The sequence below is a fragment of the Fusarium redolens genome, assembly GCF_020744475.1.
Source record: "Fusarium redolens strain MPI-CAGE-AT-0023 chromosome Unknown BKA55scaffold_13, whole genome shotgun sequence".
NCBI lineage: Eukaryota > Fungi > Ascomycota > Sordariomycetes > Hypocreales > Nectriaceae > Fusarium > Fusarium redolens.
In genome coordinates this window covers 789,261-805,096 of record NW_025763676.1, presented here as the reverse complement: position 1 = coordinate 805,096, position 15,836 = coordinate 789,261, and the positions used below count along the sequence as shown (strand labels likewise).

The 15,836-nt window shown below is 50.1% G+C and overlaps 6 protein-coding genes across 6 annotated transcripts; 4 read left to right on the top strand and 2 right to left on the bottom strand.

Annotated features, from left to right (window-relative positions):
- Positions 1-912: 912 nt before the first annotated feature.
- On the top strand, positions 913-1,755 carry BKA55DRAFT_693194 (uncharacterized protein; the record flags this gene model as incomplete). Its single annotated transcript, XM_046199878.1, has 2 exons — positions 913-1,313; positions 1,395-1,755. The coding sequence occupies 2 exons, from the start codon at positions 913-915 to the stop codon at positions 1,753-1,755; spliced, it is 762 nt and encodes a 253-aa protein (XP_046046470.1).
- Positions 1,756-2,163: 408 nt separating this feature from the next.
- On the bottom strand, positions 2,164-4,452 carry BKA55DRAFT_596331 (Transketolase, thiamine diphosphate binding domain-containing protein; the record flags this gene model as incomplete). The annotated part of the gene is made up of 3 exons (XM_046195928.1): positions 2,164-3,066; positions 3,117-4,230; positions 4,286-4,452. 3 exons carry the CDS (start codon positions 4,450-4,452, stop codon positions 2,164-2,166), a joined length of 2,184 nt encoding a protein of 727 aa, XP_046046469.1.
- Positions 4,453-5,419: 967 nt separating this feature from the next.
- On the top strand, positions 5,420-6,352 carry BKA55DRAFT_693192 (uncharacterized protein; the record flags this gene model as incomplete). The annotated part of the gene is made up of 2 exons (XM_046199877.1): positions 5,420-5,986; positions 6,038-6,352. 2 exons carry the CDS (start codon positions 5,420-5,422, stop codon positions 6,350-6,352), a joined length of 882 nt encoding a protein of 293 aa, XP_046046468.1.
- A 325-nt stretch (positions 6,353-6,677) lies between these two features.
- Positions 6,678-8,232, top strand: BKA55DRAFT_576119 (ADP-ribosylglycohydrolase-domain-containing protein). The gene has a single exon (XM_046193456.1). The coding sequence runs from the start codon at positions 6,762-6,764 to the stop codon at positions 8,085-8,087; it is 1,326 nt and encodes a 441-aa protein (XP_046046467.1). The 5' UTR covers positions 6,678-6,761; the 3' UTR covers positions 8,088-8,232.
- Position 8,233: 1 nt separating this feature from the next.
- BKA55DRAFT_620351 (general substrate transporter) lies at positions 8,234-10,591 on the bottom strand. The gene is made up of 6 exons (XM_046196760.1): positions 9,749-10,591; positions 9,241-9,701; positions 9,156-9,182; positions 8,843-9,095; positions 8,753-8,794; positions 8,234-8,699 (listed from the first exon to the last, which is right to left on the bottom strand). Exons 1-6 carry the CDS (start codon positions 10,143-10,145, stop codon positions 8,329-8,331), a joined length of 1,551 nt encoding a protein of 516 aa, XP_046046466.1. The 5' UTR covers positions 10,146-10,591; the 3' UTR covers positions 8,234-8,328.
- A 349-nt stretch (positions 10,592-10,940) lies between these two features.
- On the top strand, positions 10,941-15,763 carry BKA55DRAFT_649197 (Dak1 domain-containing protein; the record flags this gene model as incomplete). Its single annotated transcript, XM_046197270.1, has 12 exons — positions 10,941-11,018; positions 11,101-11,287; positions 11,338-11,436; positions 11,489-11,681; positions 11,729-11,932; positions 11,985-12,580; positions 12,632-12,766; positions 12,828-13,289; positions 13,439-13,502; positions 13,939-14,219; positions 14,272-15,665; positions 15,743-15,763. Exons 2-12 carry the CDS (start codon positions 11,278-11,280, stop codon positions 15,761-15,763), a joined length of 3,459 nt encoding a protein of 1,152 aa, XP_046046465.1. The 5' UTR covers positions 10,941-11,018; positions 11,101-11,277.
- Between the last annotated feature and the right edge of the window lie 73 nt (positions 15,764-15,836).

Genomic DNA, 15,836 nt, shown 5'->3' with positions numbered 1-15,836 from the left:
TCGAAGAAACACCAACACCGAAGCTCACCCGAGAAACAGCAGTCGTTCAATAGAATACGGCCCTAAACCAACGCCCCAGATCCTTCATAAGAGACGTCTTACCAAAAGAATTCTTTGGTAGCTTTGACAACGGACTGCTACCCAGCGGATTCAGAAGCAATGAAGAGAACCCCAGATATGTGGGAGAATTAAGCGCTGTGAGGTTTACAGTGGCGTAGATTAAGAGAGTGGAAGTTTACCGTTGACTAGAACCTTATCTCAAAACTTACTATGGTAAGTAGTTGTGTGATGTTGCAGTGGCCCAAAAGACGATTATCTGCAACAAAGAGAAATTCGAGATAGGACTGGAGTGAAAATAATTGGAAAAATGTACGCTCAGTTCTTGTGTGGTGGCAGTTTTGATGTAAGCGCGTTGACTACGAGAAAAGGGGCACTGATGGACCTCGATATCGTAAGCCTGAGGCTGGAGGCCTTGAAGCGACACAATAAGAAAGCGTAACGGAAAGAGATTTTGAGCTAGTTAACTTAGATGTTGGAGAGACGAATGAATGTCGCTGCTAAAAGTAATTTCACGGGGTTTGAGTCATCGTGAAATGATCGAGTTCTGATATCTTGCCCACAGATTCACTTCCACTGCCGCTTCCACCCACCCTCACCTGACCCTCACCTGGACTCACAGTCCAGACGCACTCACGACTTTCGTCCAAACGTAAACCTGCTAATTCTCCTGCACGCTTCTATTGTTTCCCTTTCACCACAAACAAACTTCATATTACACACCCACAAACTCATCACACACCTTCACCATCCCCAATCCCCCATCACTCTTGGACTAAAGTGTCTTTAAAAGGTATTTGGCAAACATTTCCCTAGATAAGCAGTCACTTATCGCAAAAGAACCGGATAAACAAAATGGACAGTCCTTACGCGTCCAGCACTGACCTGTCTTCGGACTCTGCGCCTGACAATACTCCTCAGGTTAATAATTATTGGACTCGACATCGAGCCCAGGAACGTTTAGAGGAGCCTGGCGCAGCCGAAAATGGGCCCAGTCACGCTCCTGAGGACCTGGAGGACATCCCTCTTGATGATGAGAACTCTGATCAGGGAGAGCGTGAAGAAGGGTATGAGATGCTGGACGGACCGCTCGTTAGAGGGGCAATGCACCGAGATCGTTCCATGAACGAACTCGCCCCTGAGGAGCTCTCTGACGAGGAAGCATTTCCGGAGGAACTTCGGTTTGACGACGATGGAATGGTTGGGTATTTTAGCGCTGCCATGTTAAACGAGACTGAAGAGGAATCTGGTCAGAGGTATGATCTTGTAATCCCTTTTGGCTCTTATTTCTCAGAGCCGCCCTTGCTTAAGAAACTACAAAGCTTACTCATGAATAGCACTTCTAGCCTTATCCAGAACCCTTCTGGCACAGATATCCCGCAAGGAGTTCTTGCTGCTACCGCCCAGATTGCGCAGAACAACCTCGCTAGGTCATACGACAACCTTACCGGCGGGCTTATATATACTGCTCAGCGTGCCCACGATGCCATGGTGACCACAACCCAAGCTGGAGGCCATCTGGCTGAAGGGGCTTTGCGTGCTGGGAATGATGTCGCAATTTGGGCTCAAGAGCGATGGCCTAACATGCCTCGTATCATCAACCGTGGAGTGTTGGGCTCTCTGACTGAGCTTGTGCTGGAGGGTGTTCAGGCTTTGCCACCTTCGGACTCCATCATTCGCCCACAAGGACGGCGATGAATCAGGGAGATCAAGATAGGCTACGGCTTTTCTGTCGCTGCAAGTGACGGAGTGGGTGCAGATATTTTGCTTTTGAAGCCGACGGGCATGGGGATCACGGGAAGAAAGTCTTTTGTTGTCTTTTGGGTTTTGCTTTTACGGATGATACCACTATATTAAGACAAAGCGAGCAATCAGCATGGAGTTTGGAAAAATGGAGCATGGAATATGCTGGCGCAAAGATAAAGAGGATCTGTTGCCAAAGAAAGGAACACAAGATAGGAAGCATTTGGAATCATGCATCAAGAGCTGGCGAATATAGAACAAAATTTTTTTATTATGCAAAAAGACCATCATCGTATCATCAACAAACTAACATAAACTCCAAGTCACATGCCGTAATCCTTTACCCTTTTTGAACCATCATCATTAGTGCTCGTGTGTCACGTTGTTGAGATCCCTAAACTCCCCGCGTAGGCTCTCGATCCCTTCCGCCTTGACCTCGTCGACAAGCTTGGCCACCTCAGGGGCAATGACATTCTCATCAAAGCCAAAGTATTTGTAGGCGTCCTTCCCAGGTAGTGACTTGCCGAAGGTGGCCATTGAGTAGCCAGCATCAGCGTATCGTTCCCAGCCGTTGACAGCATAGGCCTCGATGACAACTCGAGGGGTGTTGGAGCGGTATTGAAGGACTTGGCGCTTGTACTCAAGTGATTGGGAGTTGAAGAGACGCTGGCAAGGGAACGAGACCACGCGGGCCTTGATGCCGAACTTCTCCTTGAGGACGTCGCGGGTCTTCACGGCGAAGACCATTTCGGCGCCAACGCCGATAAGAGTAACGTCGGCGTTCTCCTCCTCGATGAAGACATAAGCACCCTTCTGAACACCTTCACGGCTGGAGTACTGGGGGTATTGCTCGAGGTTCTGACGGGAGAGGGAGATAATAGAGGGAGTATCCTTGGCCTCGAGGGCGGTAATGAAGGCACCGGCAGTCTCTTCAGTGTCGCAGGGTCGGATGTAGAGGAGATTGGGCATGGAGCGATACAGAGCAGGGAGAGCGATTGGCTGGTGGGTTGGGCCGTCTTCGCCAGTACCGATCGAGTCGTGGGTGGCGATGTGGATGGCCTGGAGGTTCTGGAGAGCGCCCATGCGGACACCGGGAGCGGCGTAGATGTAGAACATGAAGAAGCTTGAGGTGACAGGGAGGATGGTGCCCTTGCAGTAAGCGGCGAGACCGTTGGAGATGGAAGCCATCGCATGTTCGCGGATACCCCAATGGATGTACCGGCCGGAGTAGTTGCCATTGATGCCGCAGGTGGTCTTCAGGTCGGGCTGTTGCTGTTTTAGTGACAGGCTACTTTTAGTATCAAAGGGGCACTTACATGCTGGAAGTCAACCTTATCCTTCCAAATCATGTTGACAGAAGGTGATAGATCAGCTGTGCCGACCATGAAGTTCTTGAGTTTTGCAGCCAGAGGGTTACAGATGATACCGGCAGACTTTCGTGAAGGTGTAGGAGCTGTAGGGAATGACTCCTTATCAGGGATGATGCTTCGCCAGTCATCAGTAAAGCGGCCTTCAACGCGCTTCATGAACTCATCATGGAGCCCAGGGTACTCCTTGCTATAGGCGTCAACAAGGCTCTTCCAATCCTCGACGAGGCGGTCACCACGAGTCTTGCGGTCGCGGAAGAAGCTGTATACCTCATCAGAGACGACGTAGTGCTTCTCGGGGTCCATACCAAAACGCTCCTTGACGGCCTTGACACCATCAGGGCTGAAAGCAGCACCGTGGGCTTTAGCATCGCCGGCAACCTTGCTACCGACTCCAATGATAGTGTGAATGTTGATGAACGTAGGCTTATCGGTACTGGCCTTGGCTTTAAGGAGGGCCTTGACGATACCCTCGACATCAAAGCAGCCGTCTTCGACCTCGATAACGTCCCAACCACAAGCGCGCATCTTGGCGTTGACGTCCTCGGTGTTGCAGAGATCAACACTACCGTCGCATGTAATCTGGTTGTTATCGTACATGACGACAAGGTTGTTGAGCTTCCAATGGCCAGCCAGTTGAATAGCCTCAAGGGCGACACCCTCCTGCAGACAAGCATCGCCGATCATGCAGTAGGTCATGTTGTTGATGAGCTCGTAGTTGGGCTTGTTGTAAGTTGCCGCAAGGTTCTTGGTAGCCATGGCGAGACCGACAGCATTGGCGATACCTTGTCCAAGGGGACCGGTCGTTACTTCGATACCCTCATGCTCAATCTCGGGATGACCGGGCGCCAATGAGTCGTAGTTGGATGAGTGGTAAGACTTGAGGTGCTCAAAGGTCATGGCCTTGTAGCCTGTGAGATGGAGGAACGTGTACTGGAAAAGACATGTGTGGCCGTTGGAGAGGACGAAACGATCGCGGTTGAAATAGTCAGGGTCGTTGGGAGAGTACTGCATCACATACTTCCAAAGGGCGAGGCCAATGGCCGCCATTCCCATGGCACCTCTATAAGTCAGTCAGTAAATGCCATTCTCTTTCTTTTGATGCGTGTAAACCTTACCCAGGGTGGCCACCCTTGAACTGCTCGCAAAGATCAGCGATCAAGCAGCGAAACTGTCGCAAGGCAAGATCAATTGTCTCTGCATCATCGTTCTTGATCAACTTGACAACGTTGGAAAGAGCTACAGGCTCCTCCTGTGTCTCTGGGGTGATTGCGATGGGTGCCATCTTGGACTGGACTCTGTGATGCTCTTACAAGACGAGAAGATGATGAGTACAGTTGAGAAACATCGACAGTGCCTCTTGAGTTATAGGCATTTCGAAAAAGCATCCTTTGCGCGTGATCTTTCTCATAACGAGGATGATGTTCGTTGTGGCCATGGCGTACCGGATTACCCCAACAGGGTAGGGGAAAGCGCCGTGGGGATATGTGCGTTTGCCATTTAACGTGGGGTTCTTGATGAGTTTGATGTTATTGGGTTGAGTGAGGATCGGCTTCTGTATCAGGAAGTTGGAGGCACCAGATCACGGCTTTGCCTGTTGTAGTTAGGGTCGAGATTGCGCTTAGAACTGCCATTGACTTGAGGATTGGGGTATTGACACACCATGATCATGTGGAGAAAAGGTAACAGGATTGAAATACTAAGGAGGCAGGGGAGGCTAGTGTATCTCTGTAATAAATGTCGTACAACTCTGAGTGTCTGCATTCGTGACAGAGACTGCTAGGTGAAAGTAATAGCCGGACTTGTTTGTGGAACCGAAGGCCAGCAGAAAACAAACGGGCAGTTCAGGGGCTAGTACGTGGTGGAGACGCCTCAGTATTTGTGTCTTGCCAAACACCGATCAGCTCTTTTTGTCCCTCCTCTTTCAGCCTGGAAATACTGGATCTTGCCGAAAACCACGACTGTCTTATTGAGATGCGACAACCTCCGGCTACAATTACCTCGTCAAGATCATCGAGTATCTGTCCCGAAACTTAATTTGAGACACATCATTCTTCGCATAGACCTTCCACTTGGATGCTATGACGGTAATGCTTGACCCAACATATCTTCGGTGCCTCCAGAAATGGATATCCGTTGATGGTATATCCTGACGAGCCTGCGTCTCCAAAACCTTTCTCTCCCGGCAGCTTCGATTCTTTTCTTCACCGAACATTGTTTGACGACCTCGTTTATACCCATACAACTTCACAATGGCTCCAGCTATCGTGTCCGACATTGAGCTCCCGGCCCATGTGCCCGAGACCAGAGAAACACCCGCTTCAAAAGCATCAGCGTTCAAGCTCTTTTCCCTCGAGAACAAGACCGTCGCCATCACAGGCGGAGCTCGCGGCCTGGGTATCACACTTGCTATTGCCGTTGTCGAAGCCGGCGGTAGTGTAGCCTGCCTCGACATTCTCGAGGAGCCATCACCGGCCGAGTGGGCACAGCTCAACAAGATCGCCACAGCCAACAAGGCTTCTGTCTCGTACCGAAAATGCGACGTGACAGAAGAGCAGTCTGTTGAGACAGCGATGGAAGAGATCGCTGCTGAGGCTGACCAGTCTGGTGCGCCTTTCTGGGGAACAATTGCTTGTGCGGGCATTCAGCAACAGATTGCTGCGCTGGACTACCCAGCTGCCGACTTTGACCGTATTCTGCGAGTCAATGTGACTGGTGTTTTCAACACTTGCAAGTATGCTGCACGCGTCCTACGAGAGAAGAACAGCCCTGGAAGCATCGTCATCATTGGAAGCATGTCAGGCAACATTGCCAACCGAGTAAGTCATTATAGCATTACCAAGTAGACCCAGAAAGCTAACAAGGGACAGGGCCTCTCCTGCACAGCTTACAACTCCAGCAAGGCTGCTGTTCAACAAATGTGCCGATCGGTCGCTCAAGAATGGGGTCAGTACGGTATTAGAGTCAACACACTGTCTCCTGGATACATCAGAACTGCTATGACGGATCAATTGCTTCAAGAGAACCCCGAGGTTGAGAAGACATGGATGGCGGGTGCTTTGCTGGGCCGCCTGGGTGCTCCTGAAGACTTCAAGGCTCCCGCTGTATTCCTGCTGTCCGAGGGTGCTTCATTTGTTCACGGTACGGATCTGAGGGTCGATGGAGGACATTGCGCATCTGCATGATTGATTAGGGCGTTTATATAATATGAGAAACTTTATGATTCGATTGTGGCATGTCCCAGAAACGTATAACAGTCTGCCGTGTTGACCGATTGACCGCCCATTCCACTACACTCAGGACCGAGACCGTTATTAACGAACGCCGAAAGCCATCTTGGAGCTCAATTAAGGCCGCATGAAAAGAGACAAAGTTGTTTACCTCATTGAGCTATTCAAAAAGCCAGCTGACCTCAGTGTATGGCGTCCACACTGCCACCACCAAAACCATGGCGCTAATTCAGCCTCTGGGGTTAGTCGCGGATGCCTTGCGAGGTTGTTTCATTAATTTGGCTGCCTCAGCTGAAAGCAGTATAAAACAAGACAACTACCCAATTTTCTTGCCATTCAATCAACAACATCACAATCAATCGCAATGACTTCTATAACCCTCTCAGAAAATGCACACAAGGCATTGGGGCCTTTGCACCTCCAAGACCGTATCATCGGTACCATTTTCGGTTCAGCGCTTGGAGACGCAATTGGCTTGTACACAGAGTTTCTGTCCGCCGACATCTCAGCAAAAGCATATCCCGACCGCAAATTCACGTTACTCCCTGCTGAAAAAGCGACACCTTTTCGACGCGACCATCACAGAAACTTCCATCGTACTGGAGAATGGACTGATGACACAGACCATGCTGTTCTGATACTGCTTTCATTCCTCCATAATGATGGGAAGAAGGTTGACCCACAAGACTTTGCGTCAAGACTGTCAGTTTGGGTGCGTATGGGGCTAAGAGCGCTGGACACCCTGCCTCTTGGTCTTGGACGTACAGTCGGTGGAATTGTGCGCAGTAAATCCTACCTCGATGATCCTGAGGGCACAGCGCGTAAGTTCTGGGTGACGGGGAAGTACAATGCTGCGCCCAATGGAAGTCTGATGAGAACACATCCGCTGGGGCTCATGTGCCTTAACAAGTCTGTTGAGGAGGCCTTTCAGGTCGCGGCCGACTTCTCTGTCGTCACGCACGTCGACCCAAGATGTGTGGTCTCTTGCGCCATTGGCACAGCTCTTGTTCGTGGACTTGTCCTCGGTGAGATCTACGAAGAGCGACATGTCGACGAGTTGATCGAAACTGGCCTAACGTGGTACAAAGAGCTTCGCGAGAAGGAATTGCAGGATCCAGATAAGAAAGATGAGCCTCGTCTGGATGTTGACGAGTTCAGAAAACATGCGACAGCTCAAACCCTCGCTGACCTCAAGTTGGATGAGAGCTACAAGATCGGATACGTTTATAAGACCTTTGGCTCTGGTATCCTGCTTCTTCGACTAGCACTGCGCCAACTCAAGTCTTCGGAACAATTATGCTCACAGCTAGCCATCTTCGAGAAGCTCATCACCGATCTGACAATGGAAGGCGGTGATGCAGACACAAACGCCTGCTTTGCCGGTGCTCTTTTAGGAGCATTACTCGGATACAAGTCCTTGCCTCCACATTGGCGCGATGGTCTCCGTCATGGGACATGGCTTATGGAGAAGTCTGAAGGACTCTGCGACGTATTGGGAGTGACAAAGGGTTCATACTCCGGGTCGCAGGACAAGGATACCGCCAAAGACGGTGGACGTGGGTTCTTGACAGATGCGCAGATGGAAGAGAAGTGTATGAGAATGCAGGCTTGGATGGCCCAAGAGGAAACTGAATGGAAGAAGAAGCAAGAGATCGAGAAGAAGAAACCCAATTGGTTTTCTTGGAAATAGCGTGCTGAATGATACCAAGTAGCCTTTTTATGCCATATGTTTGACCGCTTTTCATTACTGTAATTATACTGGATGTCCTCTTCTTTTACACCAATGTAAATAATGACTTTGGTCTTTGGCGAGTCGATCGAGTGTATAATACAGTACTAAATGATCATAAATTGGAGGCTATATCGACATGAATCAACCTAAGCAGGGGTATAACCCACCCCCTTCCGTACAACCCAGTTCCTCTGTCATTTTACTCCCGCATATGGACCTCAGCCTCAAACTTCTCATTGCTCTCCGTCTCACCAGTTTCACCACTGGCGCTCTTCTCAGAAGCCTCTCCAGGCACACCCATGCTGTGGTCCCAATGAAGCAAGACCTTTGGACCAGTGAAGAGCTTGTCGATCTGCTCGAGAGACAACAGTCGGGTCTCGGGGTAGAAGAAGTAGATGAGGGGAACGAAGAAGGCGTTGAATATGCAGAAGTAGATGTATGTCTTCCAGCCAATGCTTGAGATGGACACGGGAGTGATCTCGACGACGAGGAAGGTGAAGATCCAGTTGGAGGCTGTTGCGAGGGCGGCGGCGCGGGTTCGGATGGCCAGGGGAGCGTATTCAGCGGGCACTTTACTTTGTTAGTTGGACTGGTCCTGGAGGTATTAAGGTGGGTTTACTTACAGAGCCAGGGGATGGCGAGTAATCCGACAGCAAAGAAGAAGTCTACCATTGCGTTAGCTGGGTCTGTCTCTCTTTCAGGGGCTGACTTACTGAACAAGAAGAGCATGACAATGGCGACAATACCAGGTCCAGGCTGCCCAGTAGACACCGTTCCAGCCAAGACAGCCATGCAGACTGCTTGACCAGCCGCAGCAAACATCATCAACTTGCGGCGACCGAGGCGATCAATGATCCAGATGGGGATCAGTGAAGAGAAAAAGTATGCGACACCATTGAAGCCAGCGAGTAGGAGACTCAGGTTATGGGAAATTCCGACTGATTCTTGGAAGATGACGGGGGCATACTATGACTTGGTGTTAGTCGCTTGAAGTTCGGGATTGACACTTCTGTTCAGTGGACTTACATATGTGATGAGGTTGATACCAGAAAGCTGTCAGAAGAGCATGTTAGCCAAAGCTGGTCGAGAAGACGATGCGATGGTATCTTACCTGTTGCATAAACTGTCCACCAATACCGAGCATTGTTCGGTACAGGAACTTCTGCTCTCCATTCTTCCACATAGCCTTGAAGCTGCTCGTCTGCGCCGCCTCTCGCTCCTCATTGATAGCATGCTGAATCTCAGCAATAGCACGGCTAACAGTCTCGTCTTCCTTGGAGATAGACTTGGCATCTCGGCGCACAGCCCAAAGAACCTCTCGAGCCTCGTCGTGGAGATCATGGTTGATGAGCCAACGGGGAGACTCGGGAAGAAGAACAATTCCGATGAAGGTCAAGATGGCGAAGAAGATCTGGAAAGCAAGGGGGAATCGGAACTGGGCGTCGCTGCTGACGTAGGACATGCCGTAGTCGACCCAGTATGAAAGCATGACGCCAAAGATGTTGATTGCGAGTTCAATGGCGAGACCCTTGCCACGGTTGCTGGCTTTCATGAGTTCAGAGTGCCAGACAGCTGAAGACTGTTACTTGAGATCTGTGATAGAGTCAGGGGCAACTTACGAATGGTACTGGTGTTCATGCCATTTCCAAGACCAGCTACAATTCGGCCAACGATCATCTGGGGGATTCCAAAAGCTGATGCTTGAAGAGCGGCTCCGATGCTGAGAACAACACAGCCCATCATGATACACTTGCGACGACCAAAGTACTCGCCAAAGATGAGGCAGAAGATGGCGCCGAAGAAGCAACCGATCTCGTAGATGGCGACCACGGTTCCTTGAAGAGAGGAGCTGCCATTGCCTCCATCTGTAGTGTCGATCTCGGGAAAGGTGTTGGTGAATGCAGTACCTGTCAACAGGCCTGACATAACACCCTGATCATAACCGAAGAGGAGGAAGCCAGAACCAGCTGTAGCCGTGATGGCCCAGTCCAAGGGTCTTCCAACAAGGATCGTCATGATGAAGAATTGATGAGAAGTGAAAAGAACAGAAGTGAAGCTATTCAACAACCAATGTTGATGCTATCAGTCACAACACCAACAGTAAAAGATGGGGCGACTCCATATCAATATATACTGCTCTGAAGTGATAATTCGGCGACGAGAAAATTAGATCAATTGTTGACTCGCGCAAAACAAGGTTCGTTCCAAGGCCGTGACATGGCGCCAGTTCCCCGTGGGGAGTCCACTGTACCGTAACATTGGATCATCTGGGGGTTTTGTGGGTTAGACGAACGGTTCCGGTTTTGAGAGAGGTGAGGCATTTGCAAGCGCTGGAGAGAATATGGGGGCATTTAGGCAACCGAATTCAGGGATGGGGTTTTCAAGTTGCCCAGTTTTTGCGAAAAAGGTGAATTGTAGCCGATGGAATGATACGATAATGATGAATTGGGGTGTTGATGAAGATGGATGGTTTAGCGAAAATACCTGTGCATGCAATTGATGTTTCAGTGGAAGGCTGGTGATATTCTTAGGTGGGATAGCTGTAGTATGCTTAAGCGTAGGTCCCTTATTAGGGGTGTCCTCTTCATGCAACCACAAACAATAGTCAATTTGTTTGTGCAACTGCAGAAGGACAAAACTGAAAATGCCAAAGAAAGCAGGCCATACCAACTCTCGAAATTACTTAATTGATCAAAGAAAGAGCATGGTCTCGATGTTGAAGTAATTTGGGTCCGCTTAGACCTACCAAGATCGGCCGCAAATTTGGAGTTCCCCTGCCCATCTCCACTCCTCACTGCAACACCCCAAAATGGACGATGGAATTTTCTTTAGACGACACTAATTCGCATACAGATGCCCTGCACCTCACGGATTGTATAATGATCAGGGGTGCGTATACTTCCCTCATCCGACCCTTTGTGAGATATACTCAAATGGCCGTTTGGTGTTGTGCTGACACTATCGCGAAAAGAATAAGGATCATGGTCGGATTAGGAATCTGGGAACGCCTCGTAGGGAACCATAAGATAAAGATGTCATGTGGTATCAAAGATGAAGCATTGGAAAACGATTCCCTTTGCTTCAACCAGTGTTGGCGCTTTGTGAGGTATCGACACGATAAACGCAAGACAAACACTCCTCAACAACCATGACTCTAGGTATGCGCTTGTGGAAACAAGACAAGTCAGTTGTTGACAAGAAACCTCAGGGAAGAGCTTTATAAATGGCGTCGCCAACTCGGTCGAGCGAAGCCTCAGGAGTTGCATCCTTCACGACTCTTCGTTGAGTCTCATTGCATCGGAGAAAGGTGAGGCCAGGACCTACAACAGCACTCAAGCATAAACTGACTGCCCCTTTAGTTCTTTACCGACGAACGGACCAAAGCAATGACAAAGTCATCCTTATCTCCGGCGGCGGCTCCGGCCACGAACCCGCGCACGCAGGATACATCGGCGAGGGAGCATTAGACGTTGTGGTCGCTGGCGAGATCTTTGCCTCCCCGTCCGCTTCGCAGATCCTCACAGGCCTGCAGACTGTCAAGTCATCAAAAGGGTACGACCGTGCCCCATGGAAGTCGAGTGTCTGGCTAACCAGAGTAGATCGCTGATGATCGTCAAGAATTACACGGGCGACAAGCTGAACTTCGGGCTCGCAGCAGAGAAGGCAAAGGCAGACGGGCAAAAAGTTGAGATGGTCATTGTTGGAGATGATGTTTCCGTTGAGGGAAACACACTTGTTGGTCAGCGTGGTCTCGCAGGAACAGTCTTCTGCCATAAGATCGCTGGCGCAAAGGCAGCTCAAGGGTATGCCCAATCTACCATGCTGAATGAGCCAAAGCTTACTTCATTTACACAGAGCCTCTCTCGAGCAGGTCGCTTCCACGGCAAGAAAAGCCGCCTCGCAAATGGCCACCGTCGCAGCGAGTCTCGATCGATGTAGCGTCCCTGGCCGAACGATTCAAGAAGCCCTTTCCCACGACCAAGTCGAATTCGGCATGGGAATACACAACGAACCAGGAGTCAAGCGCGAAGAGATCACAAGCCTCGAGGTTACAGTTGAGAAGGCATTGAGCATGATGTTCACTCCCAAGAGCAACATGTGGCAACCAGAAAGGGGGCAGCGTGTAGCCTTGATGGTCAATAACCTAGGCGGCTTAAGTGTCTTGGAGATCGGTGTTGTTGCAGATGAGGTGGTAAAGCAATTGGTCGAACAAAGCATTCATGTCGAAAGGAGTCTTATTGGCACCTTTGTTACATCGCTCGATGGACCTGGCTTTTCTGTCACTCTGCTGTCACTCGACGATGAATTGACAGAACTGCTTGATGCTCCCACTACCGCACCTGTCTGGCCACGTTCAATTCACGGATGGGCGACAGATACAGAGTCTGTATCAAAGCGTGAGACGATGGTCCCTGCTGCGAAGGCCAATGGTAGGGAGACGGGAGTCAAAGGTGAGTCGAAGATGAAGCCGTCTGCCAACATAAAAACTGATCAATTGGCAGTTCCGACGTCGCTTGTCAAGGTTCTCATTGAATCAGTGGCACGTACAACAGTGAGGGATGAGCCCAAGATTACAGAATACGACACACTTGCGGGCGATGGAGATTGTGGAGAGACGCTTCTGAATGGAGTCACTGGTACGTCCTCACCAAAGCTCATTGATTGAGATGCAGAAATACTGATCTTGCCAACGTCCAGGTCTCGTAAAAGAGTTCGAAAACGACGACGCAGTTTCCCTCGACATTGGCCAAGTCTTCCGCCGAACAGCGACAACCGCAGAGAGGAGCATGGGCGGCACGTCGGGCGCTATCTACGCCATTTTCCTCAATGCTGTAGCGAACCGACTCTTCGAATTGACCGCCGACTCTCCATCGCTTACAGTCTCCGAGTTCATACAACAAGCTCTTCAGAGCGGCTTAGACGAGCTATGCAGATACACCCCTGCGCGCATCGGTCACCGCACACTTATGGACGCACTTATACCTTTCGTCAACAACTATTCCCTGGATGGCTCACTGAGGGCTGCTCTAGCAGAGGCGCGTAAGGGCGCTGAGAATACACGGCAGATGGTAGCGGCTCTGGGAAGGGCGAGCTATGTTGGACAGGACAGGTTTGATGAAGAGGGTGGTATTCCTGATCCTGGAGCTCTTGGTGTTGTAAGTATTCTCGAAGGCCTTTGCGATGGACTGGATACTCGAGCCAATTGAGATGATTGGCACAGTCGGCAATTGGATGGAAGTGTTTCTTCGCTTACAAGTTCCTGGGGAACATCTTTATCCTGATGATGATGATTGTCTAACCGAGTAGAGTTAAGGCAGACCAGGATGAAGAGCACTGTCCACCCACTAAAGAACGTCAGCACAAAAGGCAATTGTAAGCGAAGGTAAACTAATCCCAGTTCAGGCATGTTTCGAGTTGAAGACTTGTTTGTCGGGGAACCAGCAAAGATCTACTGTTTTATTCATTTTAGCATCAATTACTTGCAAATTAATAGTTTGTGTCAATGTTTTAGTTCCCTTTAACCGTTTTCTGGAACAATTGCCGATCACGAGTCTTTTTGGGTATGACAGGCTGGACCCCAGATTTTGGCGTCTACAATTGCCCTGCCCCTCCGAGTTTTGGACATCTTCACTCTCACTCTTACTTCCATCTCCACTCGTACTCCCAATAAGTGGCATAACACAATTCTCACCCGGAATCCCAACTTCGGCTACAATTGACTTATGGACCGTCCCTCCGCATCCCGGGCCCGAGTCCGATCCGAACCAACCAAGCATAAGCGGACTCGCTCCGGGTGTCTCAATTGCAGGCGGAAGAAGCGTAAATGCGATGAGAGTCGACCGGCTTGCGGGACATGTCGTCGTCGCAATGAGTCTTGTGAATGGGGTCTCAAGATTGCGTTTCGAGCTGAGCATGCCCAATGCTTAAATGTGCGGCATCCTTCAATGCGGAGGATGGCGAGGAGGAGGCAGCCGAGGGAGTTTGAGATTCTGGATGTGACGGATGAGGTCATTCGTGATTATAATGGTGCTGAGACAGAGGAGGATGACAATGAGACTAGTGATGATCGTGCACGGACGAGCACTTCTGGTATGAACTTGATCTGCTTCAGGGGTCGTGTGTTGAACTAACACTCATCTAGACCGCTCAAATCTCATCGTCGGTGGAAGACCTCGCGGCGTAGACAATACGCCAAGTGGCTATGTCTCTATACAACGACCCCCGGTCGTCGATATCTCATCACCCACGTCACAGCGCCAAACCGAAAACGCAGTGGCCGACCTACTTTACTTCAGTCAAAACGGTCAATCTCATTCCTCGGTCGACATTGATCCTGCTTTACAGGTATCCATGGAGGCGGTCCCAATTGACATGATAGCAGACTATCCGTACATCGACCAGATGCAAGCATTTACCCCTGAAGGCATCTCCGAAGACGGTATCTTTTTACCAGGCTCTGCATACCACGAATTGCACTCGACACTTCGTAATCATCTCATACAGGAGACGCGGTCAACTGCGCCGACAAGATCTACAACGCCGCATATAGAGGTTGAAAGCGCTTCAGGGGTTGTATCATCGGAAGAGGCTGAGGTCACGATCCCAATACAAGAATTCCAGCCCTCGCAGGCACCGCTGCTCTCCCAGCAAGAGGAGTGCTCGCTATGGAAGAACTATTTTGACGAAATTGCCCCCTGGCTTGACAAGTTCGACCGAGACCGCCATTTCCAGCAGATTATCCCGACAATGAGTAAAGACAATGACCATTTACGATACTCAATGCTGGCCCTCTCAGCACGGCAACTCGAACTTAAACATACACTACCGACGAATCGTAGCCTTACCCTCTACCAAGAAGCTATTCATATGCTCCTCCCTCATTTGCCAACACGCGGAACAGCTGTCATTGCCACATGTGTTATCCTTTGCGTGTTGGAGATGCTGAGCTGTTCGCCAAAAGCATGGCAGCGACATCTTGATGGTTGTGCGAGTCTCATGGAAGCTGTTGGCATCAATGGATTTGTAGGAGGGACAGAACAAGCCCTGTTCTGGTGCTTTGCGCGTATGGATATCTGCGGCGGTCTCATATCATCTGTCAAGACGCTCATCCCTATCTGTCACTGGGCGTCTAAGACGTTATCGATCGAAAACGATGTCGAGCTCTTTAAGAATGCTCCAACATTTGAGGACTGGGCTAACTATGCTGTGTACCTCACTGCGCAGGTCCTTGATCTGTTAGCTGCCTCCCCCACTGATCCTAACCGCGATGAAGCCAAGTTTCGGACTCGATGGCTCAAGTTGTGGAAGTATATCTGTGAATGGTACCAAGAGCGTCCAGCTCCATTGCATCCCATCATGACGATCCCCTCGAGCGAGTCCTCGCCATTTCCAACAATCTTGTACTCGAACCCTGCTGCGATGTCAGGAAATCAAATGCATCACGCAGCATCGATTCTTATGCTGCAGAACCAACCATCAACAGTACGACTGGGTCATGCTTCCAGACCAAGAAGCATCCTTTGGCATGCAAGACAAGTATGTGGCATAAGCATGTCGAATGAGCATCACGGTGCATGGACGAATAGTGTGCAACCGTTATGGATTGCTGGAAGATGCATGAGCCATCCAAGTGAGCATAAAGCAATCTTGGAAATGTTGGACCGGATCGAGAGAGAAAGTGGATGGAGTACAAAATGGAGAGTGGAC